This window comes from Antedon mediterranea, chromosome 8, assembly GCF_964355755.1.
Source record: "Antedon mediterranea chromosome 8, ecAntMedi1.1, whole genome shotgun sequence".
NCBI classification, from domain to species: Eukaryota; Metazoa; Echinodermata; class Crinoidea; order Comatulida; family Antedonidae; genus Antedon; species Antedon mediterranea.
The window spans coordinates 12,871,401-12,887,869 of NC_092677.1; the positions used below are offsets into that span (position 1 = coordinate 12,871,401).

The 16,469-nt window shown below is 33.1% G+C and overlaps 1 protein-coding gene and 1 long non-coding RNA gene across 2 annotated transcripts; both read right to left on the reverse strand.

Moving 5' to 3' along the window:
• Positions 1 to 144: 144 nt before the first annotated feature.
• On the reverse strand, positions 145 to 8,192 carry LOC140057628 (adhesion G-protein coupled receptor D1-like). The gene is made up of 17 exons (XM_072103344.1): positions 8,085 to 8,192; positions 7,737 to 7,784; positions 7,263 to 7,395; positions 6,601 to 6,705; positions 5,671 to 5,746; positions 5,208 to 5,322; positions 4,963 to 5,012; positions 4,577 to 4,706; positions 3,783 to 3,889; positions 3,170 to 3,272; positions 2,887 to 3,043; positions 2,512 to 2,645; positions 2,225 to 2,310; positions 1,834 to 1,960; positions 1,239 to 1,331; positions 588 to 621; positions 145 to 346 (listed from the first exon to the last, which is right to left on the reverse strand). The coding sequence occupies exons 1-17, from the start codon at positions 8,190 to 8,192 to the stop codon at positions 321 to 323; spliced, it is 1,632 nt and encodes a 543-aa protein (XP_071959445.1). The 3' UTR covers positions 145 to 320.
• Positions 8,193 to 8,670: 478 nt separating this feature from the next.
• LOC140056295 (uncharacterized) lies at positions 8,671 to 9,604 on the reverse strand. The gene is made up of 3 exons (XR_011846746.1): positions 9,573 to 9,604; positions 9,000 to 9,103; positions 8,671 to 8,684 (listed from the first exon to the last, which is right to left on the reverse strand). It is a non-coding gene; the product is annotated as an uncharacterized lncRNA (long non-coding RNA).
• Positions 9,605 to 16,469: the final 6,865 nt, after the last annotated feature.

A 16,469-nucleotide genomic window follows, 5' to 3' on the forward strand; every position in this document is an offset into this window, starting at 1 on the left:
TAAAAATTGCTATAGATGATTCCAGAATGACGTGACGGTTGTACACTACTGTATATGTTCGGTCCTTCCCCCCCCCCCCTCCTCCTCCTCCAGAATGACGTCACGGTTGTACACTACTGTATTATGTTCGGTCCTCTTCCCCCTCCTCCAGAATGACGTCACAGTTGTACACTATGTTCGGTTCTCTTCCTCAAGAATGATGTCATAGTTGTACACTATGTTCGGTCTTCTACCTCCCCCTCTTTTGCCATCAATACAACGGTGCATAATATAAAGAAGAAGCCTATAGACCACCTTCAAATTGATTTTCAGTACACATACTACTGTTCGGTAGTCGCAGGAGCAACTTTAAAATATATAAGATATTAAATGTTAATAAATAATGGATAATAAATATAAATTACAATTATGGAAAATTAAATTTACTATAAAAATGTTACTCCGAATAAAGTGGGGCAAGCCATTGTCATTCACTATGACTTGTCTTACTTTATTCGGAGGGCTTTTTTTTTATTATCATATTAAAATAATAATTGTTATACATGTAAATACAAAATACATTGTGATGCAAATTAGGTCGAGGCTACCTTTTGTGCTTCTTGTAGTATCAGTCGGTTCGCTCTACAAATAAAATCAAGAGAAGGTAAGTAAGTTTATATGAGATTCAATACTACTTAAGCTGCTCAGTTTCACTTTGACGTGTCGCGACGCACGGACGTACTTAAAACTGTATTTGGTTCCCACAGAGACGCAACGCAAGGACGTAAACGCAACACAAGCGAATTGACCAATCACATGCGACTGTTCGATTAATCCATCGCTTGTGATTGAGCCAATCACTGTACGTTGCGTTGCGTCGTAGTAGTAGGAACAAAGCTTGAGTGCAACTCAAGTAATTTGACAAATCACGACGCGATGGGTTGCCGAACTATCAGTTGTGATTAGTCAACTCGCCTGCGAGCCTTGCGCCTACGTCGTTGCGTCGCGTCCAAGTGGACACCAACGTGCATGTCTCATTATGAATTCTTTGTGTTACACAATTTTATATCTTAACTCTATAAACCGCACATGATGATTTTTAGATTTAATATTTAAGCAACCTGCTCTCCTACGACCTGTGAATGTGATCACATCAATTAGGTTTCTTAAACCGCATTAGTTTTTGTTTCCATATTGCACACTTGCACAGACATTAAATAATTAGTTGTCGCTTCCATTGTAATTACATATAATCTTACCGATGAAGTATTGTCGACCTTCATGCAACGACGAAAAAGAATGTTCTTAATTTGGCCATTAAGACAGCAATGAAATAAGAAGATAAAGAAACCCTAGAATGAAAGAATAATTAAATTCTCGAGTAAAGATAGATATATATATATATATATATATATATATATATATATAGTAAGCTTCTTCTTCTACCAGAAAGTCTATATAGGGCCTTGGCCTATCAGGTAAATCAGGTACCTCCCGGCTATATTAACAAACATCGTATCCAACATTAAAAAAGGATCTAATGATATTGACAAAGAAACATTATAAGTAAGTCTGATTTATGTGTACATTGTGCGCATGCAAGATGCGATTATTTTACTAAATATGTTAAATAAGTTACTTAGCCTATGCCATACACGAACAAAATTTCATTTTATAATTAGACGGATTTTTAAAAAGGCATTAGGCATAATTAAGTATATGACTACAATGTTTTATAGGCACGTGTTACATTATATCACTGTTAGAATTTTCACAACGTTTTACGTTAAAAACAAATAAATATTAAATTTGAATTAACAATACATGACACACTAGGTAATACAAGAGGCTCACCTGCAGTGAATTACATATAGCAAACAGGTACTGAAGGAATAACGTCTGTTGGCTAAGAGCAAGTAAACCGAACACCCAAGTTAATCCGAATACAGGCAGTAAAACTGCGGCTGCGCGTAAAGTACGGCTGTATGGATATATAGAAAAAAAAGTTAAATTACGACGGCGGGTCAAAAATTATGATCCTGATCCTCACTCGATTATCGGTACTGTATCTCTCCTAGTATCATCGATAATTCTACAATATAGCATCACATGTGTTCCACATGTATCGCCTATCATTGTGATACTAGAAAAATATTGTCGTACGTGGAGATACAGCAATGAAAATCGAGTAATGAAGTCGCATTAAAGTTGTCCTATTCTTATGTTGTTTTAATATCATGATTACCGTGTTTGTTCTCTTAGTGGTTTCGACTTGACTGACTTCACACTGGTAAATGTCTTTAGGACAATTACCATAATTGTTGTATTTAGCTGCAAAATAAATATACTGTCATTGAAAAATAAATCGTTTCAATGCGCACTAAAAATGGAAAAGTTTATATATTCATAACATAACATAACTATTGACCAATCAAAGGCCAACTACTTTGCAGTTTAAACGGGACAATACCGCCCTCAATAATACTACTGAGATACAAGCGATATATTGTACATAGGTAGGCCTGTACATACCATAATAATTGTTATCACTGGGCCAATAAACGCCCAAATAGTGCCTTTGTCGGCGGCCAGCCAGCATGCAGTATCCGTACCATAGCCTTCGAGTCTTACAGCCATGGTTACAATCACTATGATGGCAGGAATTCCTGTAAAATAGGTACAGTACTAAATTATGAAAAAATATTATTTGCAAATGTCATTATTTTATGTTATTTCAGTAAGATGGATTTTAGAAAAAACGGAAGGCTAATTCTAGGAGCTGAGGCACATTGTAATGTATTTAAAAAGTCATACAATCACCCCGCTATGTCAGCAGAGTAAACTGTTTTGTTATTATTTTCACAAGCTACTCTACACAGGTAAGGTAAATTTCGATAGACAGCTTACCCCATCCTATCGGGTAGTAAACATGGAACTTTCTCCTAGATCGGCCATGAGTCAAGTTGCGTACTTTACTGTACATATGCATCGCTTCCACCGCCATCCACATGAACACCACAAGGAAGAAATAATGCATGAAAATGGCGATACCAGTGCACACATTCTGAACGGGAAAAAGTATATATCTAAATGTAAACATCCCCATAACAGGTGGTGGTAACAATCTAGGCCTACACAGGGACATTCCTTATTTCATAATTCATTCAATAAAAATACTATATAAGCTTACTTTATTTTTAGTTAGCTCGATTCCAAATAGAAACAATGAATCTGCTATTATCAAGGCGATCACGAGGTTGATGTGAATCGACGTGCATTCATAATTCAATCGTCTGAAACGACAATAATAATATTGATGATAATGATGATGATGATGATACTGATGGTACTGATGATAATGATAATAAGGAGGAGGAAAAATTATACGAATGTGTTGTGGTTAATCTTCATATCAATTTACATAGACATTAGTTGAAGTTAAAATTTCAATAGACAATAATTAATGACAATTACAAAATTTAGACAATATTTACCTAATACTTAAGAAATAGATTAGTCTTTCATTACACAATAATTAACACGTTACCCTATATCGAAATTAAATTATTGCCCTTAGGTCAACAATGCACTAAAAGCCTACAGCCTATTAGATGCAAAGTGATCATTTTACCATTAAACCCGTTTTCCACTTGTCAAATCTATCCGAAAGCGTTGACCAATGAAAATGCGTATTTATATACTTTTTGTGACGCGATAAATTGCGCAACCAATCAGAACTCATGAATGCTCGATTCGCACGAATATAATTATATACGTAGTCGAGCCCTATTAAACAAACTTACTTGAAGTAAACTATCATTACAATAAGAGTTGTAATCAAGGAGAATAAAGACAGTGAAAGTCCAACGTATGTTATTATACTCAATGCGGCCTCATTCACATCACCAATCTAAAAAACAATACATACAAAATATACTTTCAATTTAAAAACTTAAAGATGTATTGTCCCTTTAAACACAAAAAAATGAAGGTCAAAATATTCTAAATATAAATTGGCCATATCAAAGTAATATTAAAGTTATTCAGTTTAAGTTGAAAGTTCGAGCCAAAAGCAAGAAATCATCGCGAGCGAAAGTAAACAAAGATTTCAAACCACGAGTATGCATTATGCATATGCTAATTAAGATTGTTTACAACTCGTCATGGTTGAGGTGTTTTCACACAGATCGCGAGGAAGTTTTAGGATTATGCATACAGAGTAGCCAAACAAGCGCGTTGCATTATAAGATATGTTTTGATCGAAAACTTTGACTGGAAGTCAAAATTATTTTTTAAACAAAAAAACGTCTGTATTTCAATTAAATGATTTTTTTTTCGACAAATTTTTGGTGAAAGTTAATAACTATTATGATACTTCAAAATGACCCACTTTTTGTCGAAATATTTTATTTTTCATTTTTTTGGAATTCGACAAAGGGACAATACATCTTTATAATTATGTAGGCCTAACTTCTGTTGGTGTTATTTTTAGCCTATCTGTGCATGTAACGCTAGTTTGTGGCGTGATGTAGGCTTAATTGCTAATGAGTCGAAATAGGCGGCCTATAAAATACCGACAAAAAAAGACAGAATATACCTCTACATCATCAGCGGCTTGTAGAAGAATAGAGAAGCTGGTTAGGTGGTAACAGTGACACGTGGTATAGGTTCGATTCACTTCACTGACATTGCATCCGTCTGATGACCACACCCCTCCTGCTGAGTACCTAACAATTGTATTAATAGTACGCTTATAAGTCAATAATTGCAGGTGATGATTGTACATTGCATAGTCCGTTCCATAGTTCTTATCCAATGAGAAGCATTCTAATATAGACACCGGTTTGTGTCTTTAGGAGGGCCCGCGTCACTATAGTAAACGTTATGCTAAGCATTTAGATCTGCTGTGCACTTTCTAATTATATAATAGACCTAAGTCAGAAATGTAGTTAAACTACTTGACGTGTTTATGGATTTTCTTACGTTTCGTTGAATTTCCAGTAGACACAGTGCGTCCTTGATGTAGTTGCATTCTACGTAAAAAATATTTTAAATAGTTTTCAAACCATTGTGTATAAAAGAGCATAAGACTAGAGTTTGTATATTTTTGGCTAAAAAAATATGAGTACCCATCAAAACGATCGCAGTTAAACTGGGAAAGTTTGACTTAACCAATTTAAATTAATGATAATTTAAATAGTAATATATAAAAAAACATTATTCTTTACCTGATTAAGGTTTTCAAACACAATTTCTATAGGTTCGTCAAAAATCAGTGGTTGATCCTTATACACCTTAACAGTGATAGATATTATCCGTCCGTTTACACTATAAATCTCATCCCTAAAATATATATACAGAAGCAAATTCTGAGAAATGGAGATTACAAATCTAGACTTTTATGTTATTTGGTTTTAACAACTGAAGCCTGTTTTCCACTTGACGAAGTCATTCACGCGAATGTAAACTTTTGGCAAATACGCATGCGTATTTATACTACAGCCAATCACAGATCAGGAAACTTTCGACTACCGTGAATAGTATTCGCCAGTGAAAAACAGGCTTAAATCTTTAACTTTTATCCTTCTTTTAAAGCTATAGCTACTTACATTTTTCTCAGGATTTAAGTTATTGTTATTAAGTTATTGTTATTCTCTAAGAAGTAATATTGAAATAACTGTCTTGACTTACTCTTTTCCTGTTTCCAGGGATGCGTTTAGAATAGCATCAAATTCAGAATATATGACATAAGAAATCGCAATATGACCTTTCGTAGGAAAATGAAGTAGAATTGTTAACGTTTTCAATTTTTTATTTTTTAAAATTTTTGTGGTTAACTAACCACCTTTATTTATTCAATGTTACATAAACAACAATTACAGAATCTCACATATATTTACATTATTTTCTGCATATTTTTTGTTATGTTATCTATTACAAAATATATTGCATGTTTAATAAAAAAGTTGTTTAGTTATGAAACGTTTGTTAACTTATTTATCATCATCGTTTTCAATTTTCAATTAATTTAATTCAAAATAACATTTATTTACTTCCTTTTAAGATTTAAACAATAGGCCCTATTGGAATAAATAGAAATTAACATGGACAAATAACAAAAAACCTAAGGAAAAGGGGGATCCTAGAAAGATAGCGGATCTTAAGTTGGGTCTGCCTCGGACACAAAACCAATGGACAAACAAGGGGAACAAATCAAACAGAAAACAACCAGGACATCAAACACTATGGATTCCGACTAAGTAACCAATAAGAAAGAAGGGATGGGAAATGCAAAAGTGAATTAATATTAATAGCAAAGTGTTTTTTAGCTTATTAGAAAACGAATATTTGTTGACAGCGCTAATTATATTTGGAGGTACAAAATTACCAAAATTGGACCAGTAAATCTCTTATGTTGAAAATAGTTAGTTTTATGAGGGGGTATAAAATTATCAAATCTATTTCGTGTGCGGTGATTCTTTAACAATATATAGTGCGTGACGAAACGAAATAGCATATATAAGCTCGCGTCACTAAGGGCACAACCTCTGATCCATGACATAAATCTTACTAATAAATGAAAAATAAAGCTTATACTTTACAAAAGTATTCATAACATACGAAATCTATTTGCTATAATCGCCTTGGGAACGTTGACTGCAACTTGGTTGGAATTAACAGTTGAGCCATCATACGTATATCTACTATCTATCTGTATTATCACATCTGAAATTAAGGTAAAAAGTAATATTCTTTCTCTTCCCAAAAACAACGGAAATATCACACGCAGGTTAGGCCTATACTAATACAGAACAGAAATACGGTAGTAAAGTACAGGTAAGTCAGACCTACAACGTGTACGTATCATTGGAATTGAGCAGAGCTCTATTAAATCTGTTTTTGAAAAGCGATTGATTATAAGAAAACACATTCTATATTTCAAGATTCTAATCATCCCATGCATAATGTATTTGAGGTGTTACGTAGCGGTAAACGTTACCGGCCCATCATTTTTCGTACAAATAGGTTTCGTGACAGCTTTTATCCAGTTGCCGTTCTAGCAGTGATGTTACACTTTGAATTGTAATTGTTTTTTTATTTTTTTATTTGTATATTTTTTTCAGAGCAAACATAATTTCTATGTATAATTTATATGCAAATGACCAATAAATGGAACTACTTTTACACTGATGAACTGTCATTCCCAGTCTAAGGCTTCTCTGATGTATTTTGCCAAGTAGGCCTAAGTATAATAATAAGTGATACGAAGGCAAGGAACTTACCAAATAAAACACTTGATGCATTGAGTAAGATCCTATCGTTATCATATTTAGAAAAAGCTTTCCGCACCCTTACTGCTAAAAGTGATGAAATGTTATCAACATCGTTAATCAAAGTACTCAATTCCCAAGAACTCTAAAAGAAATAGTGAACAAAAACAATTAGGTTTCATTGTAACAAATAATGTTTGTATTTATTGTATCAAAAAGATTGAAGACTGTAGACGTCGTTGATATAATAAAACCTCTATTAAGGCTGGGGCACCTTCATGGCCCATCAATATCCCCCCTAAATGAAGGATGTCCCATAAATACCGGATTGGCGTATTAATATTCCGCTCATCGTTTCATAAAAAATTGTCCTCGATAATAGGGATGTCCCAAAAGGAGGTGTTTAACTGAATGCAAGAATGACGAACCCGTAAAATTAATTAAATGTTAACCTCAACAAGAAAATATGAAGAAAGAAAATATTACCATATCTGTCTGATTTATTATAATTGGATTGAAGTCATCAACAACGTCCTAAAAAAAAAAAATTTACAATGATTTATATATATAATGATTTATATTATCACATTAGGCAATTGAACATTAATTCGAAACCGCCCGGTGATATACTGAAATTTAATTAATTAATTTGAAATGATTTATATTATTATATATATAATTGTAAAAGCGTTGTTTCCGTTACAATTTAAAAGAAAGTACAAATAATAAACACTTTTCGATTAGAGGACACAACAACGACTGAAATTATTCATTATGTAGGCCTTGTGAACTAAAAACATAATTATGAAATAAAGTTAAAACTTTTTAACGAACCGTAACAAATATTTCTATCTCATTATCTTCTTTAAGTTGAGAAAGCAGTTTCGTTGAAATCTTTTCCTTTATTTCTTCTATACTTGTCAGTTCATCTGAAATAAACATTATACTGTCATGCGTAAAGCCTGTTTTCCGCTACGTGAATATATTCGCGTGTGTGCGAATAAATCGTTGACTAATGCAAATGGATGCGTATTCACATTTTCATCTACTTTTTGTGACGTGAATAAACAATACGCAACCGGCCAATCAGAACACAAGAATGTTTGAGAACATATTTCCTAATGGAAAATAGGATTTAAGTCACTTAAAACAGTCTCTAATGCTACTCTTTCTTTAACCTACTACCTTTGTGAAGTCTAACTAGAGCTCACCTTCGGTTATATTTTGGCTGGTAAATTCACCACTCCGACCAAAAGAACCCCCTGCGCCGCCTCTGACGTCAGCGTGTAAATTGATATCTTTAACTTGTAAATCCCAGGAAAGCAATCTGATAACTCCACCTGCCCCGCCCCCACCACAGTAGCTAGTCAGATTTGGCACGAACGAGCTAACACCACCAACTGCGGTTAGATAAGCACTCCTTCCTAATATAATCTAAATTTAAGAAATACATTATGCAATCTGTTAAATAGGAACAAATGATGATTGATTTTTTCACAAATTGATAATTTTTATTAGCAAAATCATATGCCCGTTTTTCTACTGAGCAAGATGTTTTTATTAATTAATTTTAAATTAAAGAGAACAGTATTTTCTTGCCAACAGAAACAGGTCTACATGAACAAAATTATATTTTGATTCCAGTGTTGATCGTCTAATAAACGGAATCTGGGAAGCAATTTTTAGCTAACAAAAACGCGATATTTTTTTTTATGAAACAGTTCTTCAGAAATAGAAACTGTTCCTTACTGTATTTGCGATAACTTGTATCATTCCGCCACTACCACCACCCATAGTGTCCGCTCTTGATTCTATAATGAGTCCGCCCTGACCATCAGCAGTCATTGAAGAATCTTTAAATAAAGCATGCTAATAGCTATAGAGTACTAAGGATCTGATTAACGTTATACACATTAGGCCTACAGCATGGAAAATAAAAATGACCTGATTTTTTTTTTTTTATTTCATATTTATATTAATACAAACAAACACAAATTTAAAAGAAAAGACCTTAAAAAATAACCTATATGAATCAAAAAGACGCTATGACAACACAAACAATCAAAAAGAGCTTAATAAAATAAAAAAATGACCAGAATGGTCTGGGGAGAATTCAAACTACATTTGAAAAATATCCGTGTTCCATCCTGAGGGGAGTACCATTGGCAGTCATTTATAAACGCAGCGCAAGCGATGGATGAACTGTCATTGGTCAACTTCATCTCTTTTACAAAATTTGTATTTTTAGGCCCAACATATAACACGAATTTGTTCACAGATAACATTATGAAAGGAGCAAAGATACAACATAGGCCTACTTACTGATAAAAATAAAATTACTACTGGATCTGAATTCCATAGCCCCGCCTCCACGTCCTTTATATATGCGCGGGTTATCGCTCCATTCTCCACCTAAAAACAATAACACAAACATGTGTACATCATGGCACATGTGTACATCATGGCACATGTGTACATGGCACATCATGACACTGGCACGTCATGTAGGTCTACTTTATGGCACGTCATGTGTACATCATCATGTGTACATAATGGCACAACATGCATCATGGCACGACATGTGTACATCATCATGGCACATCAAATCACGCGTGTACATCCTGGCACAACATGTGTACATCATTGCACGTAATGAACTTCATGGTACGACATGTGCACATCATGGTACAACATGTGTACATCATGGCACAACATATGACATGTACATCATGGCACGTAATGTACTTCATGGCACGTCATGTGTACATCATGGCACGTTATGTGTACATCATGTGACATCATGTGTACATCATGGAACAACATGTGTACATAATGGCACAACATGTGTACATCATGGCACAACATGTGTACAGCATAGCACAACATGTATACATCATGGCACATCATGTACTTCATGGCACCTTATGTGTACATCATGTGACATCATGTGTACATCATGGCACAACATGTGTACATAATGGCACGTCATGTGTACATCATGGCACAACATGTATACATCATTGCACAACATGTGTTCATCATGGCACATCAATATATATTATATTTCTGTTTATTCTTTTTTTTTAAAATTGTGATGATGCAGCAGATATTTCGTGTTGTTATTGTTGGCTAATACTTGCTGTTTTGATGTATGCTATATAAAAGTGTTTTTGTTCTGTTTAAAAATAATTAATACGCAGTGATTCGTGTATTTGTTTCACCTTCCTCCGTCACATTACTTAATAATTAAATAATTCGAGCTTGCTTCTTAGTTTTATGTAAATTATCATGTAAAAGCATTGTTAATTAATACTGATACACAATAAATGAGGGCTTATTATTTTGTTGTGTTTGTGTATACAACCGTGTATCGATAGTTATAGTGCCGTTCCACCCAACTGTTTGCCTGCTGAACATGTCTTTGTCATGTCATGTCATTAATTATTATGGTAACTCACCAGCGCTTCCACCAATTAAGGTTTTAGTGTAAGAGTATATTCCGCCATACATAACACCTGTACTGAAACTCCTGAAATTCCTTCCTCCAAACGAACCAAACCCCCCACCACCTGGATCGAGACGGGTGTTCCTTCTATAATGACCACCTGCTCCGGGACCACCAAATTTAGCTTTAATAAGAGACCAATAAAAGATTGATTTAAAATCAAGTAGATTTAGCTTGTATTTATCGGTGCTGTATCTCCACGTATGACAATGTTTGTCCAGTATCATAGGAACATTTCGTAATACAGCAACTCATGTGAATCACATAAAGGTTTTGATCTATATGACATTAGCGATATTTGTGAAGAAACATATAGGCCTATATATAATATAATAACAATAAATATATAATGCTATATCAGGATATTTTCCTATATTTTTGTGGAGGATTTGTTTTTTTAAAATATAATAAAAATAAATATAGATAATACTGACTCTTTTGTCGATTAAGATTTTTTAAAGATAGCTTCTAAAATACCTCCATAACCGCCAGCATAGTTCTTGTCGTTTCTGCCGCCATTTTCTCCATTTATATTTATAGGAACACTGATTGAAATGTTACCACTCACGTCAAACCTGAACGAGTTTTGTCCTATAACGTGTATTTCCAAATCTCCATATAATTTCACGGATACATTAAAGAAAAACACAGCAACAGAGTTTTCCCATTCCCTATCATATTCATCGAGGAAAACTGTGTATTCGAAGGAACCATTGCATTTTGAGATCATCCGTCCATCTGATATATTTCCAATATATGTTTGGTTAAATGATGGTGAATATGTGGTGTTTTCAGTGACCATCTCAACGCATGAACATGGCAAACAGGTTGAGGCATTAATGTGGCTCGATGCGTTTGAGTTTTGCAAATACCAAATAGCAGGGTAATCTGTATCCACTATAAGAATACCACTCGCTGTCTCGTAAAAATCTGAAAAAGTACACGTGAAAGAATGTAATATAATAATAAAAACCCCAATTTAGAAGATACCATCGGGACCCAGCAAAGTGTTCCCTAATGGGCATGTCTCCTGAATAGAGTGTTTCAAAGGAAGTGGGTTGATAACCATAAGTAAATTAGAAACACGAAGCGAACTATGTACTTGAAACCCCCCCCCCCCCCAAAAAAAAACAAACAATGGAGGTGAAAGGAAACATCATCAGGAAATATGATTGTATAATAGAGAAATTACGCAATTCGGTTTCTTAAATGAGATTTGATGAAAAAGCAAAATGGGTTACTCACCATCTGGTGGTTCATCAAAATAACTTTGAACGATTACAATCTAGAAATCGAAATAAAGTATAAAATTAGTTATTGGGACAAAATAAATTGGCGAAGTGATGACAGAAACAAGATAAAAAGTGTTGAACAATTACCTGTTTTAGGCGAATTTGTTCGTGCGAAACGCAATCGTTGACTATTTACTATTTATATTTTCATCTATTTTCGTGACGTAAACAAAATGCGCAACCAATCATAACTCAGGAATGTTCGATTCGCGCCAATATATTCGCTATAGCAAACAGGCGTTGTATTGCTTCGTAGAAATTGAATGTTGAAAATACATTAGTATGCTAATTAGCAAACAGGTGTAAGGATACGTAATCATGTAAATAATTAGTCGACTAATTTAAATTGCATTTTCACCTAATGATTTCCTGTTTTGTAACATTATGACTATAATATGACGAATGTGAAATAAACTTACGTTAGAAATCATACAAAGGCCTACTATTATAAGATAAAATACGGTAATCTTCATCATATTAATGTCTGAAAGAAGAAGTACGTTCTATTGTTATTTCCGACAGTAATATTATTACTGTTATATTGACTGTTCAATTTTTAAAACGACAATACAAAATCAATAGCGATGGGTACTAATAAAATGATTAGGATAATGATGATGAAAGCCTTCAAAGTAACGTCAGCATGCCAACAAAGTGCAGTGATAATGTCAGATGATTATTAATTAATAACGATAAATTGTTGGCGGTGGTAATAATACGAAAAGAGAAATTTTGTATCAAATGTTGTATAAGCCTAATTATTGATGGTAATTTTTAATAATGACAATTTCACTTAATTAATTAATGGATGGCGGTAAAATGAATAAGATGAAAATGAGGGTTGATGATAATGATGTTGATAATTACGATGTCATGAGAAGGAAGGTTTTTTTGGTTATCGATTAATTAGTATTAATTTACGCCTCTAAAGCAAGACACATGGATTATCCAGGATAACTAACCTCCGTAGGTAATATTTTTTTAACGGGGTCCAACAGATCTCTGAGGTCCCTTAAAAGTTAAGGAGAAAATAGAAAAAGTTAAGGATTTCATTTAACCTTAAAACCTTTGTTAAAACCCTAAATATTTTCTTAGGATTTCAGGAAAATATCTCTAAAGTGAATACGCCCACTGGTAGACAAAGATTATCAATGTTAAAACGATTTAGAGTACAGTTATAATAAATTAAACAAGAAATATTTCTTACAAAAAACGCTGCTCGCTTATTGAAAAATATTTTTTATTTCAAATATTTTTGAATGTGTCATTTTATTGTCACATAATAGTTATTTTACCTGAAAAAATGTAATTTAAAGCAAGAAATACTTAAATTGTCTGTCAGACAATGGTTTTTGGGTTTCTTTTCTTTTTTTATATGTGAATAAATATTATGTTTTTGTTAAAGAAGTGAATACTCAATTTCTGTCAATTTAGTTAATTTTATTGCTAAGGTCAAGTCTGGGGGTCACTTCATCACCCTAGATATTTCAAGTGTGAAGTATCCTATTACAAACACAAACTTTAATGGACTGTTTCGATAATAATTCAATGAATATCTGACAGTGAATATACCAGAAATGCTTTGGGATCTGTAATTTTAGCATGACATGTCCTAATAGACTCTTTTCCCAGACGTTTTTTGGGTCTACTGTTCCAGCTGGAATCAATAAATTATAGTGGAGTTTCTATTTTCGCAAAACTGTCGTCCTTAGAACTATAACTGCTGCTTGCTTTAGCTTCTGATTGAGTAGTCCTAATGGGACGTAGCGGGCTAGAGCAGCAGCGTGAAAAAATAACTATAAATATTATTATTATTTTAACTACATCTGTACATAATAATAATAATGGTGATAATATGTGTTTAAACAAATTGGAATCTTGTGTGTACATGAAAATTTACAACAATTCTTGAAACACTGCGATAACAGCTCTGGGCGACTCAATTATCAACAAAAAAAGAAAATAAAGAATTAGTTACGATAATGTGGCGATGATGAAAACTATATAATATTTAAACTGGAATGTTGACTATTGAAAGTTATGGTAATAATATTGATGACTTGACGATGAAAATGATGATGACAATGTTTTACAATGACAATGATTTATATATTTCTTTATCGACCCTTTTCAGGGTATGAAAGAACTTTCTGTCAACCTTATACAAAGAAATTACTAAAAATGTGATGTCATTGATAACTATGATAATAGCGTGTGTGATATTGATGATAATGACAATGATTTTGATGATATAGATGATTATGTTACAACAAAATTAAAATAATTCAACTCTAATAATATACATATAAATAAGTCTTTACAATAAGTAATTAACCCTGAATAAAGGCGTCCCTTGGATATATAGGGACTGACCTTAGTGTTTATAACAATACATAGTTTGTATACAGACTATATCTTATTATTTATGGATCATACTCCACTTGTATTAAGGTGACTAAACTTAATAATTATGATACGATTTAAGAAAATTATAATATAGATATATAATACCATTATAATAATATAAAAAAAACATGGCAACTTAAGTATTCCAAAATATAAACAAATGGAACGAAATATAAAATAAACTTACGGATACTTAATCTTCGTGCGTCTTACTTTATGCTGAACATTACAAGTAACATTATGCCTAACGTTCTTGACTGCTTTTCGTCAGCAAAATTCCACTTTATGTAAAGAGAGGAGTTTCATCAATAACCGATTAGCTACCATTTCCTTTAGCCGGCCACTCAGAAAGGTCGGAATTGGGCGCGTGCGTACTTGAAATGAAAATACGCGCATGATATTAATTATACTTTCGATGTTGATCGATGACGTTACTGAAATGAAATCTCCGATGCTATAGCAATTAAAATGTATTGTAGGCCTACCTATTCGCGTTTGCAATGTAACATTTACCACCGGTGAGCGGAAGCGGCTGCTGGGAGTGCCTGTAAATAAAATTAATTATTTACCTTCTTTTAGGCCTTGCCTTGGGCTTGGCCTAAGTCTAGTCTCTGTATTAGTCCTAGTATTCATTGGGCATTATCCTAAACAATCTAGTACTTAGTGGAATCATCGATCATCAAAGGCCATTTTGTTTAATCAGTGCTAAGCAATTTAGGTATAAAACCTATAGACCTAAGCCTAGGTAGGCCTACAACGTGACTTTCGGTCTCTCATCACTGGGTATAAGCCTGCCGTCGAGCGCGTACAGTCAGTGAGTGCCGTACTTAGTGGGCCTGGGATCATCAGGACACCGATACTGAATCCAATATCACTTCATTTGGAATCTACTAATGCCAAGTTAGCACTAGAATAAAATAACACCGTGTCCTGCTTGTCTCTACCTGCATGTTTTATTCAAAATCACATTTTTATCCTTCTTTCAAAAACGAATTTAAACCGACTTAAATGAAATTTTGAAAGTGTCGGTTAGAATTTAAACGGGCTTCTGATTGGTTAAAAGTGATCGTCTTACTTAAGCAGTACGCATGCGTAATGATAATTCAGTGTAGTCGTTAGAGGGGGCTAAACAGAAATCTAATAATGATTAGATATTAAATGACTTGATTTTTTATCCATTCTTGTATTACAATTAAAATATTACATCGGTGACTGAATCGATGTAAATTGTCATGCAATCTGTAAAACGTTATATTTAAAAAAAAAAAAAAATCCTTATTTGTGATATCTAAAAAACGACACACTAAATTGATTGCTTAATTTTTGTGCTGATTTTATTTAATACATTTAAAAAAAACCGGTTTTAAACAAATGATTACATTTAATAAAATACAAAACTAAAACTACTTAATGCTGAACATATTTGCACCTATAAAAATATTTTCAAAGTAAAATAATTATTTCAATATTTGGTGTTAATAATGGGATACATATGCAATTTGAGTATACTTTAGTTTGTGGCTGTTGTGGCTGTTGATTGTTTGGTGTAAACTCCGAAGTTTTGCTAGCCAATGCAAAATGGGTACTATTGAGATAATGAGATTAGGCTATATACAGCATTAACAACAATGTTACAATATATATGTACAATTTACAAGTACTGACTCCAGACATTTGATAATTATTGTACTGTGATTCTGTTTAAAAGAGAAACAAAAAATAAAGATTTAACAAGAAATTATTACATGTGATAATGAACAAGATTATTAAATGATATTATTTGGGCATTACTTTGATTTTAAGAAAGGCCCATTTCAAACAGCATTTATCATTATACCATGATTATACTCTTATACATTTTACGTAATATTTCTAAAACCAAATCAAGGTGTTTTTCTTTACATTATCAAACAAAACATTTACATTTTTTTAAAGCTTATATAACTATGATACTACAGATGCCATCTGTATTCTTTTACCATACTGCCTCATGTATAGTCCCACCTCAAACTATAC